The sequence below is a fragment of the Corapipo altera genome, unplaced genomic scaffold, assembly GCF_003945725.1.
Source record: "Corapipo altera isolate COAL_440 unplaced genomic scaffold, ASM394572v1 112, whole genome shotgun sequence".
Lineage (NCBI taxonomy): Eukaryota > Metazoa > Chordata > Aves > Passeriformes > Pipridae > Corapipo > Corapipo altera.
This window is the reverse complement of record NW_020884899.1, coordinates 5,268,347-5,283,166: the sequence shown is the minus strand read 5'-3', so window position 1 is coordinate 5,283,166 and position 14,820 is coordinate 5,268,347. Positions and strand designations below refer to the sequence as shown.

At 57.5% G+C, this 14,820-nt stretch overlaps 1 protein-coding gene across 1 annotated transcript; it reads right to left on the bottom strand.

Annotated features, from left to right (window-relative positions):
- Positions 1-4,178: 4,178 nt before the first annotated feature.
- TSPAN1 (tetraspanin 1) lies at positions 4,179-9,282 on the bottom strand. Its single transcript, XM_027648992.1, has 8 exons — positions 9,183-9,282; positions 8,980-9,044; positions 7,635-7,841; positions 7,130-7,204; positions 6,308-6,406; positions 5,779-5,916; positions 5,212-5,295; positions 4,179-4,947 (listed from the first exon to the last, which is right to left on the bottom strand). Exons 2-8 carry the CDS (start codon positions 9,034-9,036, stop codon positions 4,894-4,896), a joined length of 714 nt encoding a protein of 237 aa, XP_027504793.1. The 5' UTR covers positions 9,037-9,044; positions 9,183-9,282; the 3' UTR covers positions 4,179-4,893.
- Positions 9,283-14,820: the final 5,538 nt, after the last annotated feature.

The window sequence follows — 14,820 nt, the reverse complement described above, 5'->3', positions numbered from 1 at the left end:
TCCTGGCAGCCTCCCCCTCTGTCTCCTGCCCAAACCCTTTGGTGCTGAGCTGCTGCCAGGGTACCACAGGCAAGGGGAGGATCAATGGGGGCTCAGGTCTGACACCCACCATATCGTGCCCACCTCGAGGAGCCAGTGTGTGCAAACTGCTGTGTTCATAGGGGCCTCCCCTCCTGAAATGGAGTCTCGGTGCTAGAAACAGGTTAACCTGTTTGAAGGGGGAGCGCCTGTGCCAGGCTGATGGAGAGCCTCAGCTCATCACCCCCAGGTGATGGTGATGCCAAGGCTCATTGCCCAGGGGGCTCAGTCCCTGAGAGCTTGTTAGATGAGCTGGGTCACTCCCCATTATGTCCTCTTTTTGGGGTCTCACTTCCTTCCTAGCACAGCCCACTGGTGCTGGAGCATGCCAGGCTGGCCAGGAGCTGTTTGGGGGACTGGCCTGTCACCTGCCTGCTCTGGGAAGCCTGACCCCTGCTTCCCACAGCTCAGCCCTCTGAGCTTTAGCTTGTGCTGCCCTAGCTGTGGTTCCCAGGTCTCACCCAGTCCCTGCAGCCCCCCCAGCCCGGCCTCCCTGGCTTTGTGCAGCCCTACAAAGGAGAACCTGTCTGGGCTGCTCTGCGTCCCAGGAGCTGGCTGATAATTAAACAAAAGCAAAATAGCTTTGGCATGAAACTTGACCTTTCCAGAGCTTGTGGGGGGTGGGGAGTTTTGCATAATTTCTGGTGGTGTTTATTTTTATGCATTATGGTTTTTTGCCAGACATCTCTCTGCTGTGGGAGCAGGGAATCCCTGTGTTCTGATGATGGGCTGGTAGGTGGGAGACAAGCTCCAGGCTGACTCTTCCCATGGCACAACAGTCCCTCTGTGCCCCACAGACAGAAGGAAACACCCTCCAGCCACTCTTCCAGGATAACAGATCCAGAGGATCTCTAGGATGGAGAGATCTCAGCACTAGAGGGATGGTGGGTGTGCTGACCCCATCCCCTTCCCTGCGTGGGAGGGAGTCAGTGATGCTACACCCAAGCCACTTGCATCCCAGCTCAGGGAACTGATCCTAAATTTTCAGCACCCTCTGCTTCATAAAAAGTCCTGCAATGCCAAGGTGCCCAAACTGCTCCCAGGAAGGGGCTCTGCTTGGCTTCTCCCCTTGATCCCAGCTCGGAGGGGTGTCCTTCTGCTGCACCCAGCCCATCCCTGTCCCTATTCCCTGCTGCGCCTCTCGACACAGGGCTGCCACCTCCTGTGCCCACGCCCAAGGCTGGCAGTGAATTAATCTTCAACTGGGTACCCAGAGTTGTTACCATGATGGTTATTGTCCCATGATGGTTATTGTCCCATGTCCTGCCCAGCACAGAATTAATGATTAACACCCCAGGTTCAATGTCAGCTCCTGCCTGCTGCCTTTTGAACAGCCCTTCCATCACCTCCTTTGATACCCCCACAAATAATCAGGGCAGGGAGCTGCCTAGAAAGCACACTTGGGGTTGGGTCAGCACCTGGGATGGTTTATCTCTGAGGCATGGAGGAAGAAAAGGAGAAGGGGACCCAGGGAGTAAGGCTATGCCAGGAAAAGTGTGCATTGCGTCACTTCTTCCCCTGGGCCAGTCCATGCCCTTCGAGGATGTCCTCTCCTCCCTAATCCGGGAACATCCTGGCCAGGCTGTTATGCAGGCGGGGGAAATTCCCCACAGAGGGCACTCCTTGGGTAGCTGGTGCCAGATAAGTTTGCTTTTGCTTCTTAATTTACTTCTTTTATCAACACAAACACAGAGAGGTGCAATTCCTCCTTCCTCTCACGTACCTGTCCCCATCAACGCTAATTCCCAGGAAGGAGGGGGCGGCTCCTTTCCTGAATCGCTGAGTGCTGAGCACTGCCTATCCCCTGCCAGCACAGATCCCTGTGCCACCCAGGGTTTGGCACATGCCAGTGGAGAATTCACCCTACAAATCTCCTGGGACTTTGGCCCGTGTGTGGCACCCAAGATGGTAGGGCAATGGGTGCACAGGCACCCCATGGGGCTTCTGGGGTGTGAAAGGCAACTCTTCTGCCTTCCCCGTATGGCCAGGGGGGACAACCTAAGGACCAGGGAGCACCAGCTAGTGCGTGGCTGGGGACAGCAGTGACCAGGCTTTGGCAGGCACAGGGCACTGACTGCTTGCCCAACATCCTTGCAGGGGAACTTTACCCTCCTGCCCTCTCTCACCCTGTGTTGCAGGTGGAAAAGAAGAGCCCCCACTCTGGCACACACCCAGATACACCAGCTGTTCGGGCATCTCCTGACATCTTCTGAGGGGCAATAAGGAAGTTCATGTTTGCCACCAGGTGTCCTTGAGGACCTTTGGAACTCATGCTTTTATGGCACAACTGTCAGCTTCTGGAGTGCTGCCAGGCACCTCGGGTTGCCAGTCTGAGAGAACCTGACAAGTCTAAGGGATGCAGGGTACAGGGTACAGGGTGCAGAGATACCTGGTGGCACCCACATGGGTTGGTGGACTGGGATGTGTGCTGGGGCTGGTGATGGGATGGGATCTCCTCTGGAGAGCTCAAAAGCTCCAGTGGTGCTTGGGCAGTGGGACGTGGAGAGCAGGGGCAGAGTGGGGGCACAGGGGAGGCTGTGCCAGTCTGGCTTACCCTCCACTGCTGCGCTTTCAGCTGCCAGGGCAGCCAAGAGCCACGAAGGGCAACTGGAAGGAATCACATCCGGGAGGAGAAACTGGTCCTTCGAGTTTTCCCAGCAGGTGGAGGGAAGGAACAAAGCTGGTGGTTGCAGGGTTATTGACAAAACTCAGTGCCACAGAAACAGCCTGTCCTGCCCCACCGAAACCCCAGGGCCAGGACGAGGTTGGAAGACAGAAGCCATCGGCTGGTCAGACATCACCCCCAAACCTGCTCCACCCCACGGGGGTGATGGTGGGAGGGTGTGTGCCAGGAGCCAGCTTTGCAAGGCAGCCCCACTAAGAGGGAGCAGAGGAGGACATGGCCAGGTGTGCCCAGAGGTGCCTGGCTCTGTACCAACCAGCTCCTGGGCACCACAACACCTCCGGGAAGGGCCCAGGCGGCTCCTACGTCCATTGAGAGGGAAAAGAGGCATAAAAGCCCTGATATCACCCACGAGGCGACAACAGTTTATGGGGGAATTGGGGCATTCACCTGTCCAGGAAGGATAAGGCTATTTTCTGGTAGCTTTCCCCCACACCTTGCTGTGGGGCAGGGCCAAAACCCATGTCCCCAGGGCTGAGTCACTCAGGGTGGGGAAGCAGGTGCCTGTGCCCATCCCACTGCCACCAGCATGCTGGATGGTGCCAGGGAGATGCCAGACCCCAGTGGGCCACAGCAGTGCCTTGGTGCAGCCCTGTACCCAGTGCAGGAGCTGATAAGGGGGTGCCATGGCAGGCACAGAGCAAGGCAGTGCAAGGGGAGGCTGTTTGCACACTGCTAATCACCCCGTCCTTCAGCACCACCCTCCCCCAGTCCCTGTGCTCTGCCCCACAACCAGGGAGCCTCATGTCAAAAATAGGGTGAAGCAGCCCTTGGGAACACCCACTCCCCCAAACCACCCACCCTGGCCTCACTTCTGAAATGGGGCAACTGAGGCAGGGCAAGCAGATCCTCAAGGGCAGTGAAGGAGCAATGCTGGGGAAAGAGGGTGGCTGGAAATGCCCCCAGCCCACCCCTGACCCCCCATCACCCCCACACACAGAGGGACAGCAGGCCCCCCCCCCCAAAGGCAGTGTGGGACAATGCCAGGGATGGAGATGCTCAGAGATGGGGCTGGCAGGATCCATCCCTCCTCACCACCCCATTTCAGGTTCCTGGGGCTGATGGGGAAACAGGAACACCCCAGCCAGCCCTGCCTTCCAAGCCAAGCTGTTGCTCAGTCCATGAACGGCTGCTCTGAGCAAGCAGTGGCTGTTGCAGAGGGAGGGTGGGTGTAGTGCTGGTGGTGGCCCCCACCACTGCCCATCTGTTGTGCAAACACTGGGCTGCTTGTTTCCAAGCACCTGAGCAGAGGAGGAGCCGCAGGCAAGGAGGGCAGGCAGCCTGAGGGCAGGGCTGTGCTGCCTGCAAGGACCTGGAAGGAAAGGTGGGGGGGACTCAAGGCAGCTCCCACCCCTGTACCCTCCCGAACAGAGGGTATTTATCAAAGGCAGTACCAAGATCAACTCCAGAAAATAACTTTTTTAATCCAAGATGAAAAATTTATTTGCATTTCTTTACAGCATGGAGAGGGGCTCACCCATGAGATGACAGAAGGCACACAGGGGGCAGGCCCGGCACTTGTAGGGCCAGGGACCACCAGGGCTGTCTTCATGCCAAGGCAGGGGCAGAGACCAGCCAGCCCCTCTTTCAGGGGACAACACAGCAACAGAGTCAGTGCTGGCAGAAAATGGGTGCAGGAGTAGATACATCCCCCTGTGAGGTGTAGTTACCACCCAGAGGGTGGGTAGTTACCTCAATAGAGGGAAGCAGGGAGGCAGGCCAGCTCCCTGCCCTGCCAGCTCCCACTTAGGTATACACTGGGGACAGCACATGGGAGAGGTACAGCACCCACCTGCAAGAGTTTATCAAGGCATTGCTGTGCCACTGCCAGATCAGCAGCCCTGAACAGCCCTGGTGCTGCTTTATCTCCTGCTGACATCAGCTAAACAGACCGAACAGCTTCTTCCACCCCACCCCCTTCAAAAACCACCCCAAATCACTATGTACAGACTCAGTGTGCCATATCAGTACAAAAATATACACTAAGTCTACAGATCCCAGCTCAGTAGATCAAAGTACAGCTATAAATCACAGTGCCTAGGACAGCATCAGACCCAGGGAGGGATGGGGTCCCCCCCAGGAGCACGGCACCAGCACGGGCGGGGGGCACATCATCTTCCTGCCTCGTGGGATCATTTCGCATCCAGCCGACAGTACAGGTACATGGAAACCGCCATGGCTGCAATCTGGGGGTGGCAAGATGCAAGTCAGCCCCTCTAAATGTGCATCCTCCCTCCCCCTTCCCAACATGGGTTTGAGTCACAGCCCACCGTCCCCAGCGCACCAAGGAGGAACAGCTGGATGTGCCCAGGGAAGAAGGCTCAGGGGCCTGGAGCAGATGGTGCTCCATGGGGCTGCACCAGCCCCCTCAGCCACTGAGGCTGGTCCCAGCCCCACCACTCACCTCCAGGTACAAGGAAGAGGGAGCACAGCAGTGCTCAGGCACTCACCTCCAAGGCACCGATGCCGGCTGCCACGCCACCCGCCACTCCCGCATTAGTCCTGATTTCTTCCAGGACCTGGTCGAAACAACCCTACAGGAGGCAACCACACAGGTGAGGATGACCAAGAGGGGGTAATGCCCCAACTGCCAGGGCACAGCATCCCCAGAAAGGGAGGTACTCTTCTCCCACCCAGAGAACACAGCCTTGGAGAAGATCTGGGGGCTCCAGGGGGCAAATTCAGCCACTTCTCAGCGGACATATTAGGACAAAGGGTGAGCAGAAGAAGGGAAAGCAGAGAAAGTACCCAAAAAGGTAGAGTTCTGCATGCTGGGTTCATGCCCAGCATCAGGCATCCCACTCTGCTCCCTTTAGGACCAGAGCAACAGTAATAGCTTTGCTGGTCTCTATCAGGGACAAGCCAGGGCCACCACAGCATCCCCCAGGAGTTAAAGCCCGTGGGACCACCATGTCCAGAGCTGGGCCTGGAGCTACAGGACACATCTCCACCCCTATGCCCAGGCACATCCCAAAACAGGCTCCGCCAGAGGGCAAGAGCCACCAGCGTGTCCGTACCGTGACATTCCTTTGTGCAGCCAGTGTGGCATTGCAGGACCCAGGCGAGCCACAACACTGGGGGGGGTAGAACCCATTCTTCTCATAATAGTAGGAGTTATCGAAGTCTGTGTAGTTATTCAGGCCACAGCAATGGACCTAAGAGGGGGAGAGAGAGGAAGGGATGGGGAGAGCATCCTTCATGTCTCCCTCCAGGCTCCGATGCAATCTGGACCCCACTGCGTCACGAAGGGTGTCACCCATCTCAACCCAGCTCTGGTAGGGTGCTCAACAGTCATCTCAAGACCTGGATTTCACCCTACATATACCCTACACCATCACATACATCTCACCCCAGGCATGGGACCACTAGATCTCAAGCAGGTGGTTCCCAGGCACCAGGGAAGCTGACGAGGTGGGGACAGCTCAGCACATCCAGGATTGTGACGGCATTCCCATTCCCATCCCACTGGCCCACCCAGGTGTGCACCACCAAGCTGGTGTTGGGAGGATTCTGACCCACAGGTGAGGGTCTCAGGGCTCAGCACACCTCTGTCATGGTGGTATTCCAGATCTGCGTGAAAGTTGGATCCTTCCCATACTGCTCCTTCAGGACAGGGGTCACCACAGCCGTCAGCAGCGACTCTGCCTGGAAGAAGAGGCAGAAAAACACCATCAGAGAAGGTCCTGGGGAACACCATAGAGCCAAGCACCCCCATACTGGTCTCAGCCTATGGGGAGGAGACCAGCAACACCCAGTATGGCCAGAAGTACGTCACACCACATCCCTTTGACCCACAGGGAGCTTGGCCCCTTCCCCACTAACCAGTGCCTTATGGCACCAAGGTCACTTAGGACCAGTGAGTCATCTGATAAGCAGTGTTAAGTGAGGGAGCCAGGAATGATGTTTGACCCACGGTTCACTTCTCTAGTGCCTAATGAGGCAAGCACCTTTCTCTCCAGGTGTTTTCTCAGCTGCCTAATAAAGGTTTGAGTTTGCTCAACATAAGGCATTAGCGACTTCCTCTCCCATATAGCTCCTACTCTCAGAGATGGAGAGGAGTCAAGCCTAAGCTGGTAATGGACTGAGGAGCTTGAGAGAAAGAAGCAGGCAAAACTTGCCCTAAAAAAAAAAATGAGGTTTATGGTACAACAGGAATCCCTGTTCCCACCACCCTCAGCCCAGCCAGGCTACCCCAGCCTGTCCATGCAGTGGGTGTCAGCAGTGACCAACATCCCTTCCTCCTGCAGCAGCGCCCACCCCTCAGCTTCCCCATCCATGGGCAGCACTGCCAGCCCATATCTCCTGTTTTCCCAAGGGGTAGGACATGTCCCAGATCAGCCCAACCCGAGACTCAGGTATGCCACTCACAAGAGTTGTGTAGACCAGAGCCACCACAGCAACAGCAACTTCAGCAATGAAGATGATGAGCACCACTGAGAAGAACTAGGATACAGCAAGGGGAGGGAGGTCAAACTGACAGCCAGAATTCCTCAAGGGCCTCAGGAACCCATCTCTTTCCCCAGGGCCACAGGATCTTGGGGGTTAAGCCCTCCTGCCTCATTGCCTTCAGCTTTGCTCCAAGGCAGAAGCAGCACAACCTTGGGGTTCTCCAGCCCTCCCTCTGCATGGGGCTGAGCTCTCTGGACACATTCCTGCTCAGGACTGACTACTGCTCAGCACCACCTCCTGCCTCCTCTCACTCTTTCCCCAGGCAGACTTTGAGTCCAGCACTGCCTTTCCAAAATCCACCCAGACTGCCACACATGGAAACATCCACAGAGCACATATCCACAGCGAAATCTGTCCATCAGATCTCCCCCACCACAGACCCAGCTCAAATGAGGCTAAACAAGAAGGTAAGTCAGGTCCATACCATCATCAGGAGACACTTGCTCTCCTTCTGGGCACCGTAGCACCCAAGGAAGCCGATGATCAGGAGGATGGCACCAATGACAATGAGAACATAGCTCACATTCACAATCTGCAGGACACTAGAGGAGAGCGCCCCAAATATATCCACAAATGACTGTCCATCCACTTTGACCCAGATGCCAACTCCTAGGAGGGTCCCGCCACTGAGCTGGGAGGAAAAAGGCAATGTCAACTTCCAGATAGGCAAGAGATCTGTTGTTTGGGGAAGGTCCTGGCACAGGTATTTCTTCCCTCTGCCATTTTTCACCATACCAAAGCAAGACTTCCTGGTACTGTGGGCACACTGGGGGCGGCCAGATGTAACACACCCCTCCACCAGCACAGCTGTGGTGTCACAGCTGCCCCTTTCCCCACCCCGAGCGGTTTCAGTGCTGGCAGTGGGGCAGAACGCCCCATGCAGGGCAGCCAAGCCAGCAATGCCACCAGCCCATAGCACATGACCCCAGAGGGGCCCACACAGCCAGTGCAGACACTGGCCGCCACCACCACCCTACCACAAGCTCCTCCATCCAGGGCAGCTGCCCACCCACCTAGAGGGGCAGCTGAGCAGCCCCCCCACCCCAGACACTCACAGACTCCTGGGCAAAGGTCAGCTCCTGGCTGCCTCCCGTCTGTCCCAGCCCTGACCTCTGCCCGTTTGACCTTCCCCACCACTCCCAAATCCTAGCAGGAACTTTAAGGAGGCAGTGTTTCACCAGGGCAAGCCTGGAGGCTCTGCACCCCCTTTCCCAAGGCTGTATCCTACCACACCCCCTTCCAGGTGGCTCCACTGCTCCTGCAGAGGCAGGGCTCTCGGGAGCTCCATTATGCTCTGCCCTGGGTGGGAGCAGTGTGTGCTCTGGAAGTACCCAATGTCCAAGAACCCCAACACCCCAGACCACAGTCACACACATGGGCTGCTCCTCCACAGATATGGGGCCCCCCAGGCAGGGACCCGGCAAACCCCCCTGTTCTGGGGCACAGAGCTTCAGCACAGAGAGGGACACAGGCAGCTGATGCAAGAGCCACTGTCCCCAGAGCCCGGCACAGCCCTTGTTGGAGTAAAACCCGCCCAAGCTCAGGGCTTTAGTTTGGGGCCAGAGACCAGACCTCACGCCCCAGCGGGGTCCCACGGACACACAAGTCCCATCTACAGTCACCTCTCCACACCCTCTGCTCCATCGCCCACGGAAAGGAACATGGAGGGGCAGGAGAGACAAGCCAGACGGGCTGAACCCACCCCACACTCGGCTCAGGGCACCCCCGGGACCCACTCCCGCAGACCCCAGCCCCCGGGATTCACTTACAAAGATGGCCAGGTTGAAGAGGATCATCATAACCTTGATAAAGGTAAAGCACCCCATCTTTGCACCTAAGGAGAGTAGAGAAGTTACCGAGGGAAGCCCCCACGCTGGCACCGCCGGTGCCCTCCTGCGAGCGGGGCCCAGTTCCCCTCCAGGGGAGCCCGGAGGGAGTCCCCCCGGGCACGGAGGGACGAAGCTCGACCTACCTGGACGGAAAGCAGATCCCAGCACCACCACCTTACCCTACCTGCCCCAACCCTCTCTACCGCCGCCACCCTCCCGCCGCTGCCCTTTAAACGAGCTCGGCCCCGGGGCCGCCCCCGCCCCGTCCGGCCCCGCCGGGGCCACCCCCTGCGGGTGTCCCGGGGATCCCGGTGCCTTGCTGCCCTCTGCAGGGATCGGGCAGCCCGGACGGCTGCTGCCCGCGCCCATCGCCGCGGCCTGGGGGATTTGGTGTCCCCGTCCCGCTGCTGCCGGGAGCTGACAACCCCCGGGGGTCGCACACCCTGCGACCCGGCTTAGTCCCAACCCGACAGAGCCCCGCGGAGCAGGAGGCTGAGACCCCTGCTATGGGGACTTTAGCGGGAAACGATATCAGCCCCGAGGGGGCTTCACCCCACGGCGGATGCTGCAGCTATGGGGGTACCACCCGCTGTCCTCCTCCGCAGGCGGTCTGCAGCTGTGCTTGAGATTTTCCAGCTGTGGACGGCTCCAGCAGTCACAGCCCCTCGGGTCACAGCCCCCCCTCTGCCACCCGTGGTCGAGCCATCCCATCTGCCCAGGATGATTCTGTGGGTGCGCTGCTGGTCCCCCCCTTCCCGGGACCACCCAGGCAAGGATCTCTCCAAACCCCAAACCTCCAACACCCTGGGCGAAAAGAGAAGCAGGCAAAGGAGGGCACGGGGGGGAACAGCTGCACAAGCCGGTTTACAAAAAGGAAAAGCCGAAGCTGGACGGGCCGTCCCCAACTGCTGCGCTGGGAGGTGGATTTTTGCCGGCGGGGACACAGTGGGGTGGTGGCAGAAGAGGACAGTGACAGCCATAACAGATGCCAGCGCTGGAGCAGGTCAGCAGAGACCTGCCATAGCCTAAGGGCTGCCAAAAGTGATTTTCTTTGGAAAGACACTTTGAAACAGGGCTGGTTTCCCACAGAAGAGGGCTACAAGAGAGACACACAGCACATGGGGGGGGAAGCTGACCCCCAGGCCTGCCCCTGGCGGTGGTCCTTGCTGGGCCAGTGCACCTTTGGGGCAGGAGCTTGTGCTGGTCCCCTCCCCAGCACCCACAGTGCATCCCTTCAGCTTGTCATCAGACCAAGGAGCGATGCAGGAGGCAGGGGAGAGAGATCTCATCCTGCAAGAGCAGGCAGGAAATCAGTCTCTATGTGCTTGCAGAGAGCCCACGCCCAGCTCCCCTGAAACCCCACAACACATTCCCATTATGCCTGGCCATAATGATACATTTCAGTAGGATGAAGTCAGCCCCACTGGACTCCAGCCAAATCCCGGTGGTATTTGGGGGAAGCTTCTGACTCTCCCAGGCACCCTGAGTATTAAGGCAACCTGTGCTGCAGCTGGGGGCTTTAGCCCTCTCCCCCTCACTGCCTGCAGCCTCAGCCCTTCCCTGAAGCAGCTGCTATGAAGCTGCTCAGGGTGAGGGATCCCTCTCCCAAAAGGGACTGCTGCTCCTAAATTCAAATGAAGACCATCATATTGCCCCTCTCCCAAAAGATGCCCCATCCCAGCCTGACCCTATTTGCTGCACAAAAACTCCCCACTCCAAAAATAATTTTTGGCAAATACGTAGATACTTGCTCTCCTTCCCAGTCATTCCCAGCCACAGGGAAAAACAAAGGACAACTTATGGGCTGCTCCCCTCACCTCCCCAGTGCCACAGCCTGGGGCTTGGCCACTCCCCAGTGTCACCCCACTAGGGAGCCAGGGCTGGAATTTCTGGCTCTCCAGGAAGGCCTGACCTGGCCACACAAGGACAAGCCTAGTGACATTACCACATCCCTCCTGCCCAGCAAGGCCACACCATCTCCCTGCTGTCCCCATCCCATCACACAGCCTGATCCTCCCTGAGGATCCCCTTCCCCAGAGCATGGGGATGCTTCCTCACCAGGGCATGGGACGCAAGGCTCCTCCAAGCCACCCGGCCCCGGGAAGCTGAGAGCAGGGAAGTGGCCATAAGTGGTCACTTCTGAGGTCCTCTGTCCCCACCCTGGCTGCTGGCCCATGCCTGAGGGAGTGCAGGAGCCAGGCATGGTGTCAGGATCCAGCCATGGTGTCTACACCAAGCCCCCCTTCTTGGTCTTTTCTTCAAGGAAAAGCTGTAAGCTCTGCTCCAGCCTCATGCTGCCCTGGGCTGCCCAGGGAAGTGGTGGATTCTCTGTCCCTGAAGGTTTTTAAGAGGAGACTGGATGTGGCACATAGTGCCATGGTCTAGTAACTTCAGTGGTAGTGGATCAAGGGTTGGACTTGATGATCTCAGAGGTCTTTTCCAACCCGTCTGATTCTATGATTCTGTTATTCTTCCAGCTTGTGTTTGCATTTTGAGCTCTCAAGTGCTGAATTTCCACCCTGCTGATGAACCTGGTCTTTGGCACCCTCTGGTTAACATCCAGGCACACAGTGGGCACAGCCTCCCCTGCATTAGCACCCTCCTACCCAGGGCTCCAGCAAGGCAGCTGCTGGGTGCTCTAAGGAGGCATTTTGGAGCAGCCATCCGTCCCTCTGCACAGCAAATTAGACAGCAAGGTTAACAAAGCATCTGGGGAGAAACCTAAACTGGCATCTCTCACCCAGCAGGGCAGGAGGCGTCCTGGCAGCCCTGAACAAGCCCTGCTGCTCAGCCCCTGCATGGATTAGCAAATGCTAATGATCCTGATCGATCTGACAGTGAGGAGCCCAGGGGAGTGCTAAACCAGGCTCACTTGGCTTAATGCAACCACTGGGACTCAGCTGGGCACAGGGGGCATCCCCCTCGTGCCTTAGTTTCCCTCCTGGTAAAGCACTGAGTAAGAAGCCCCAAGTGTCACCAGCCATGGAGACCAGCCAAGTCTGTGACTGACAGGATTTTGGGGTAGCTTCAGCCAGGTGAGTCCCTTGCAAAGGGCTTTCACATGTCTGTTTTGGGCTGGCAGTACCTATCCAGCTGCCTGTCCAGCCTCCAGTCAGCTGGAGAGTCTGGATGTATGGACACACTGCAATGTGCCAGAGATGAACCTGACTGGATTTGCAGATGGAAGTTACTGAATGTTGCAAATTTGTGCTGAATTCATCACTTCCCACCTCCTGACGCAGAGAAATAAATATCTACGGCAGCCAGAAGTTTTTGATGTCTTGAAAAGGACGCATTTCAGTTCTCAGCTTCAAAAAATCAAAGACTTTTGCCCACAGAACTGGGGAAATCACCGATTCCTCCACCATGGGAGGGACTGGGCAGCAGGACCACACCGATTTCCCTGTGGCTGTGGCTCCTGTTTCAGGGGAATCCTCCCCATTTCCTTGGCTATGTGCAAAACCACAACTTGAGTCCAAAACACAGGCGTTGCCCCATCGGGTGCCCTGATCTCTGCCATGTGGGGCCCAGGGTGTAAATACAGACTTGATAAGGGGGGGCTGCAAGTGTGTCCCAGCAGTGCATCCCCCAGTGTAAGGACCTTACGTACCTGATGTTAATCATTACGCTGTTTCCAGCTGTGTGTTAATAATGCAATTAAAGAGGGGCTCCAGGACATCTCTCTGCTTTTGTATCGGGCTGAGCTTCTTCCCTCGGGCGTATCCCCCGCAGTGACTCCCCCGGTGCCTGCCCTGCCCTGGCTGCCTGCCCACACCCCTCCAGATAACATTTCCTTGTTTCTCACATGTGTCCAGGCCGGCAAATCCCTCTCGAATTAATTAACGAGGGCCATGCCGAGGCGCCAGCTGCCGTAAAGCCCAGCCAGGCAGGTTCAGGAATGCAGAGGGCTGCGCTGCAGGGTCACATCAGGATAACTCCACGTCTGAGCGCCGACGCTCCAGGGGCTCCTGCAGGCGAGAGCCGGGCTGTGAAGCCTTTGCTACTGTCTCGCCTGTGAGGATGGCCAGGGCTGTGTGGTTGATGGAGATTTCTCCCACCAGGGAGACCCTTTCCACTGCAGAGTCGGGGTACAGGACCTGACCCAGCTCGGGAAGTGCTAGTGCCCGCTGCCCAGGGAAGTGGCACTGAGGGGCCATGGGTCCCCAGTGCCATGCTGGGATGCCCTGGCAGCACCCATTCCGACAGCTCCCGGCACCTGCTGTGCTGTGAAGCTTCAGCCCTGCAGAGCGGCGCAGGGAAGAGCCCCCCCAGCACCCCCAGCCTTTCCTTGTGTTCCTTGGGTTTTCTCCAGCGTCTTCATCCCCAGGTCTGACGTAGCCCCAACTTGGTGGTGGTGGCAGAGGGTGTCTGTAGAACCGTGAGGCTCCCAGCTGTCCATGGGTGCCACGCCGGGAGGTTGTTTCAAGAAGCTCTTGGCTCTTCCTAAACCAGAACCCACAGAAGCCAGAGCTCACTCCTGGGCACTCTGGGAGAAAAGCAAGAGGGAGGGAGTTTTCCTGCTCCTAAAGAGAAGAGAAAGCAAAGCGTGGAGCCCTCCACAGTGGGAAAACAGAGGTGAAACTAAAAGAGCGGACTGAAATGTCAGTGGAAACCTAAATCTTTTCTCTCTGTTTTCTCCAGCTGGGAAGGGCTCAGCCCAGTTCTGCAGCCTCACATTCTCCAGCTAGGCACGTTAACAACTGTATTTATGCTCTATTTATTCAGTGGCTAACTTCCCTGGGCGTGAGCATGGCCAGCACATCCAGGGGCCGGACGGGATGGCACTGGGCAGGTCCCAAAGCAAAGAGGGGAGCAGCGGGACCCCTGTCACTTTGGAAAGGCCAGGACAGGCAGTCAAGGCAGATGCAAAGCATCCCCTGCTCCCACCCAAGGTGGTCCCTCCGGCCCGGAGAGGAGAGGGGCTACAGCAGGGCGTTGGGACCCCAGTGAGGAGACACATCACTCTCCTCCCCATACCCCCATCGTGGGCTGCGTGGACACTGAGCAAAGAGGGGCTTGAAGGGAGCCACGGGATGCAAGGAGCAAGGAAGGCTCCTCCTGCACACTCCACAGAATAGTCAGGGCGAGGCAAACCAAGGCAAAGCTCTCGTTGCCATGAGTGCTGCTCATTAAGCCAACGAGGATGGATCTGTAGTTAATCAGAGCCTGACAGGCAGCTCTTCTGGCTCAATAAATAGCAGTCAAGGTCTGAAGCACCTTTTGCTTCTTCACAGGGTGCTCCCTGAGGGCTCTCTGCCTGCCTTGGGGCATGTGCCCAGCTCTGGCTTGGAGTGGGGTGAGAGTTTTGGGAACGATCCTGCTGCAGTGCAGCTGGAAAAAGGTGTAATGGGTGCTCTGAGGGTCCCTGGGAATCAAGGAGGGCTGGGGGGATTCTCAGCCCCATACAGTGGCAGGGTGGTGGGCAGTGAAACTTGGCTCCAGCAGGAGATGGTGCCTTTGTGTTTGGGGACCCTGAGGTATATCAGGAGGGAAAGGTATCTGTTGCTGGGAAGGAGGGATCCCACTCAGATGATGGGTGTCATACCAGGTTGTTTCCCTGCCCCAGAGCCCCAGGACTGTGTTAATTCCTGGCCTGTATATAGGGTTGATCCTAGGATAGAATGGGTAGTAATACTGGATGGTGGTGTACCCACCAGCCTCCCTGGCTCTAATGCTCTCCCAGGAGGAAAACACCTCCTTGCCTTTCTCCAGGCAGCCCCTTGAGCACTGGCACCATGCTCAGCCTGGGTGACTTGACAACCCCAGTGGGAGACTCTGGGG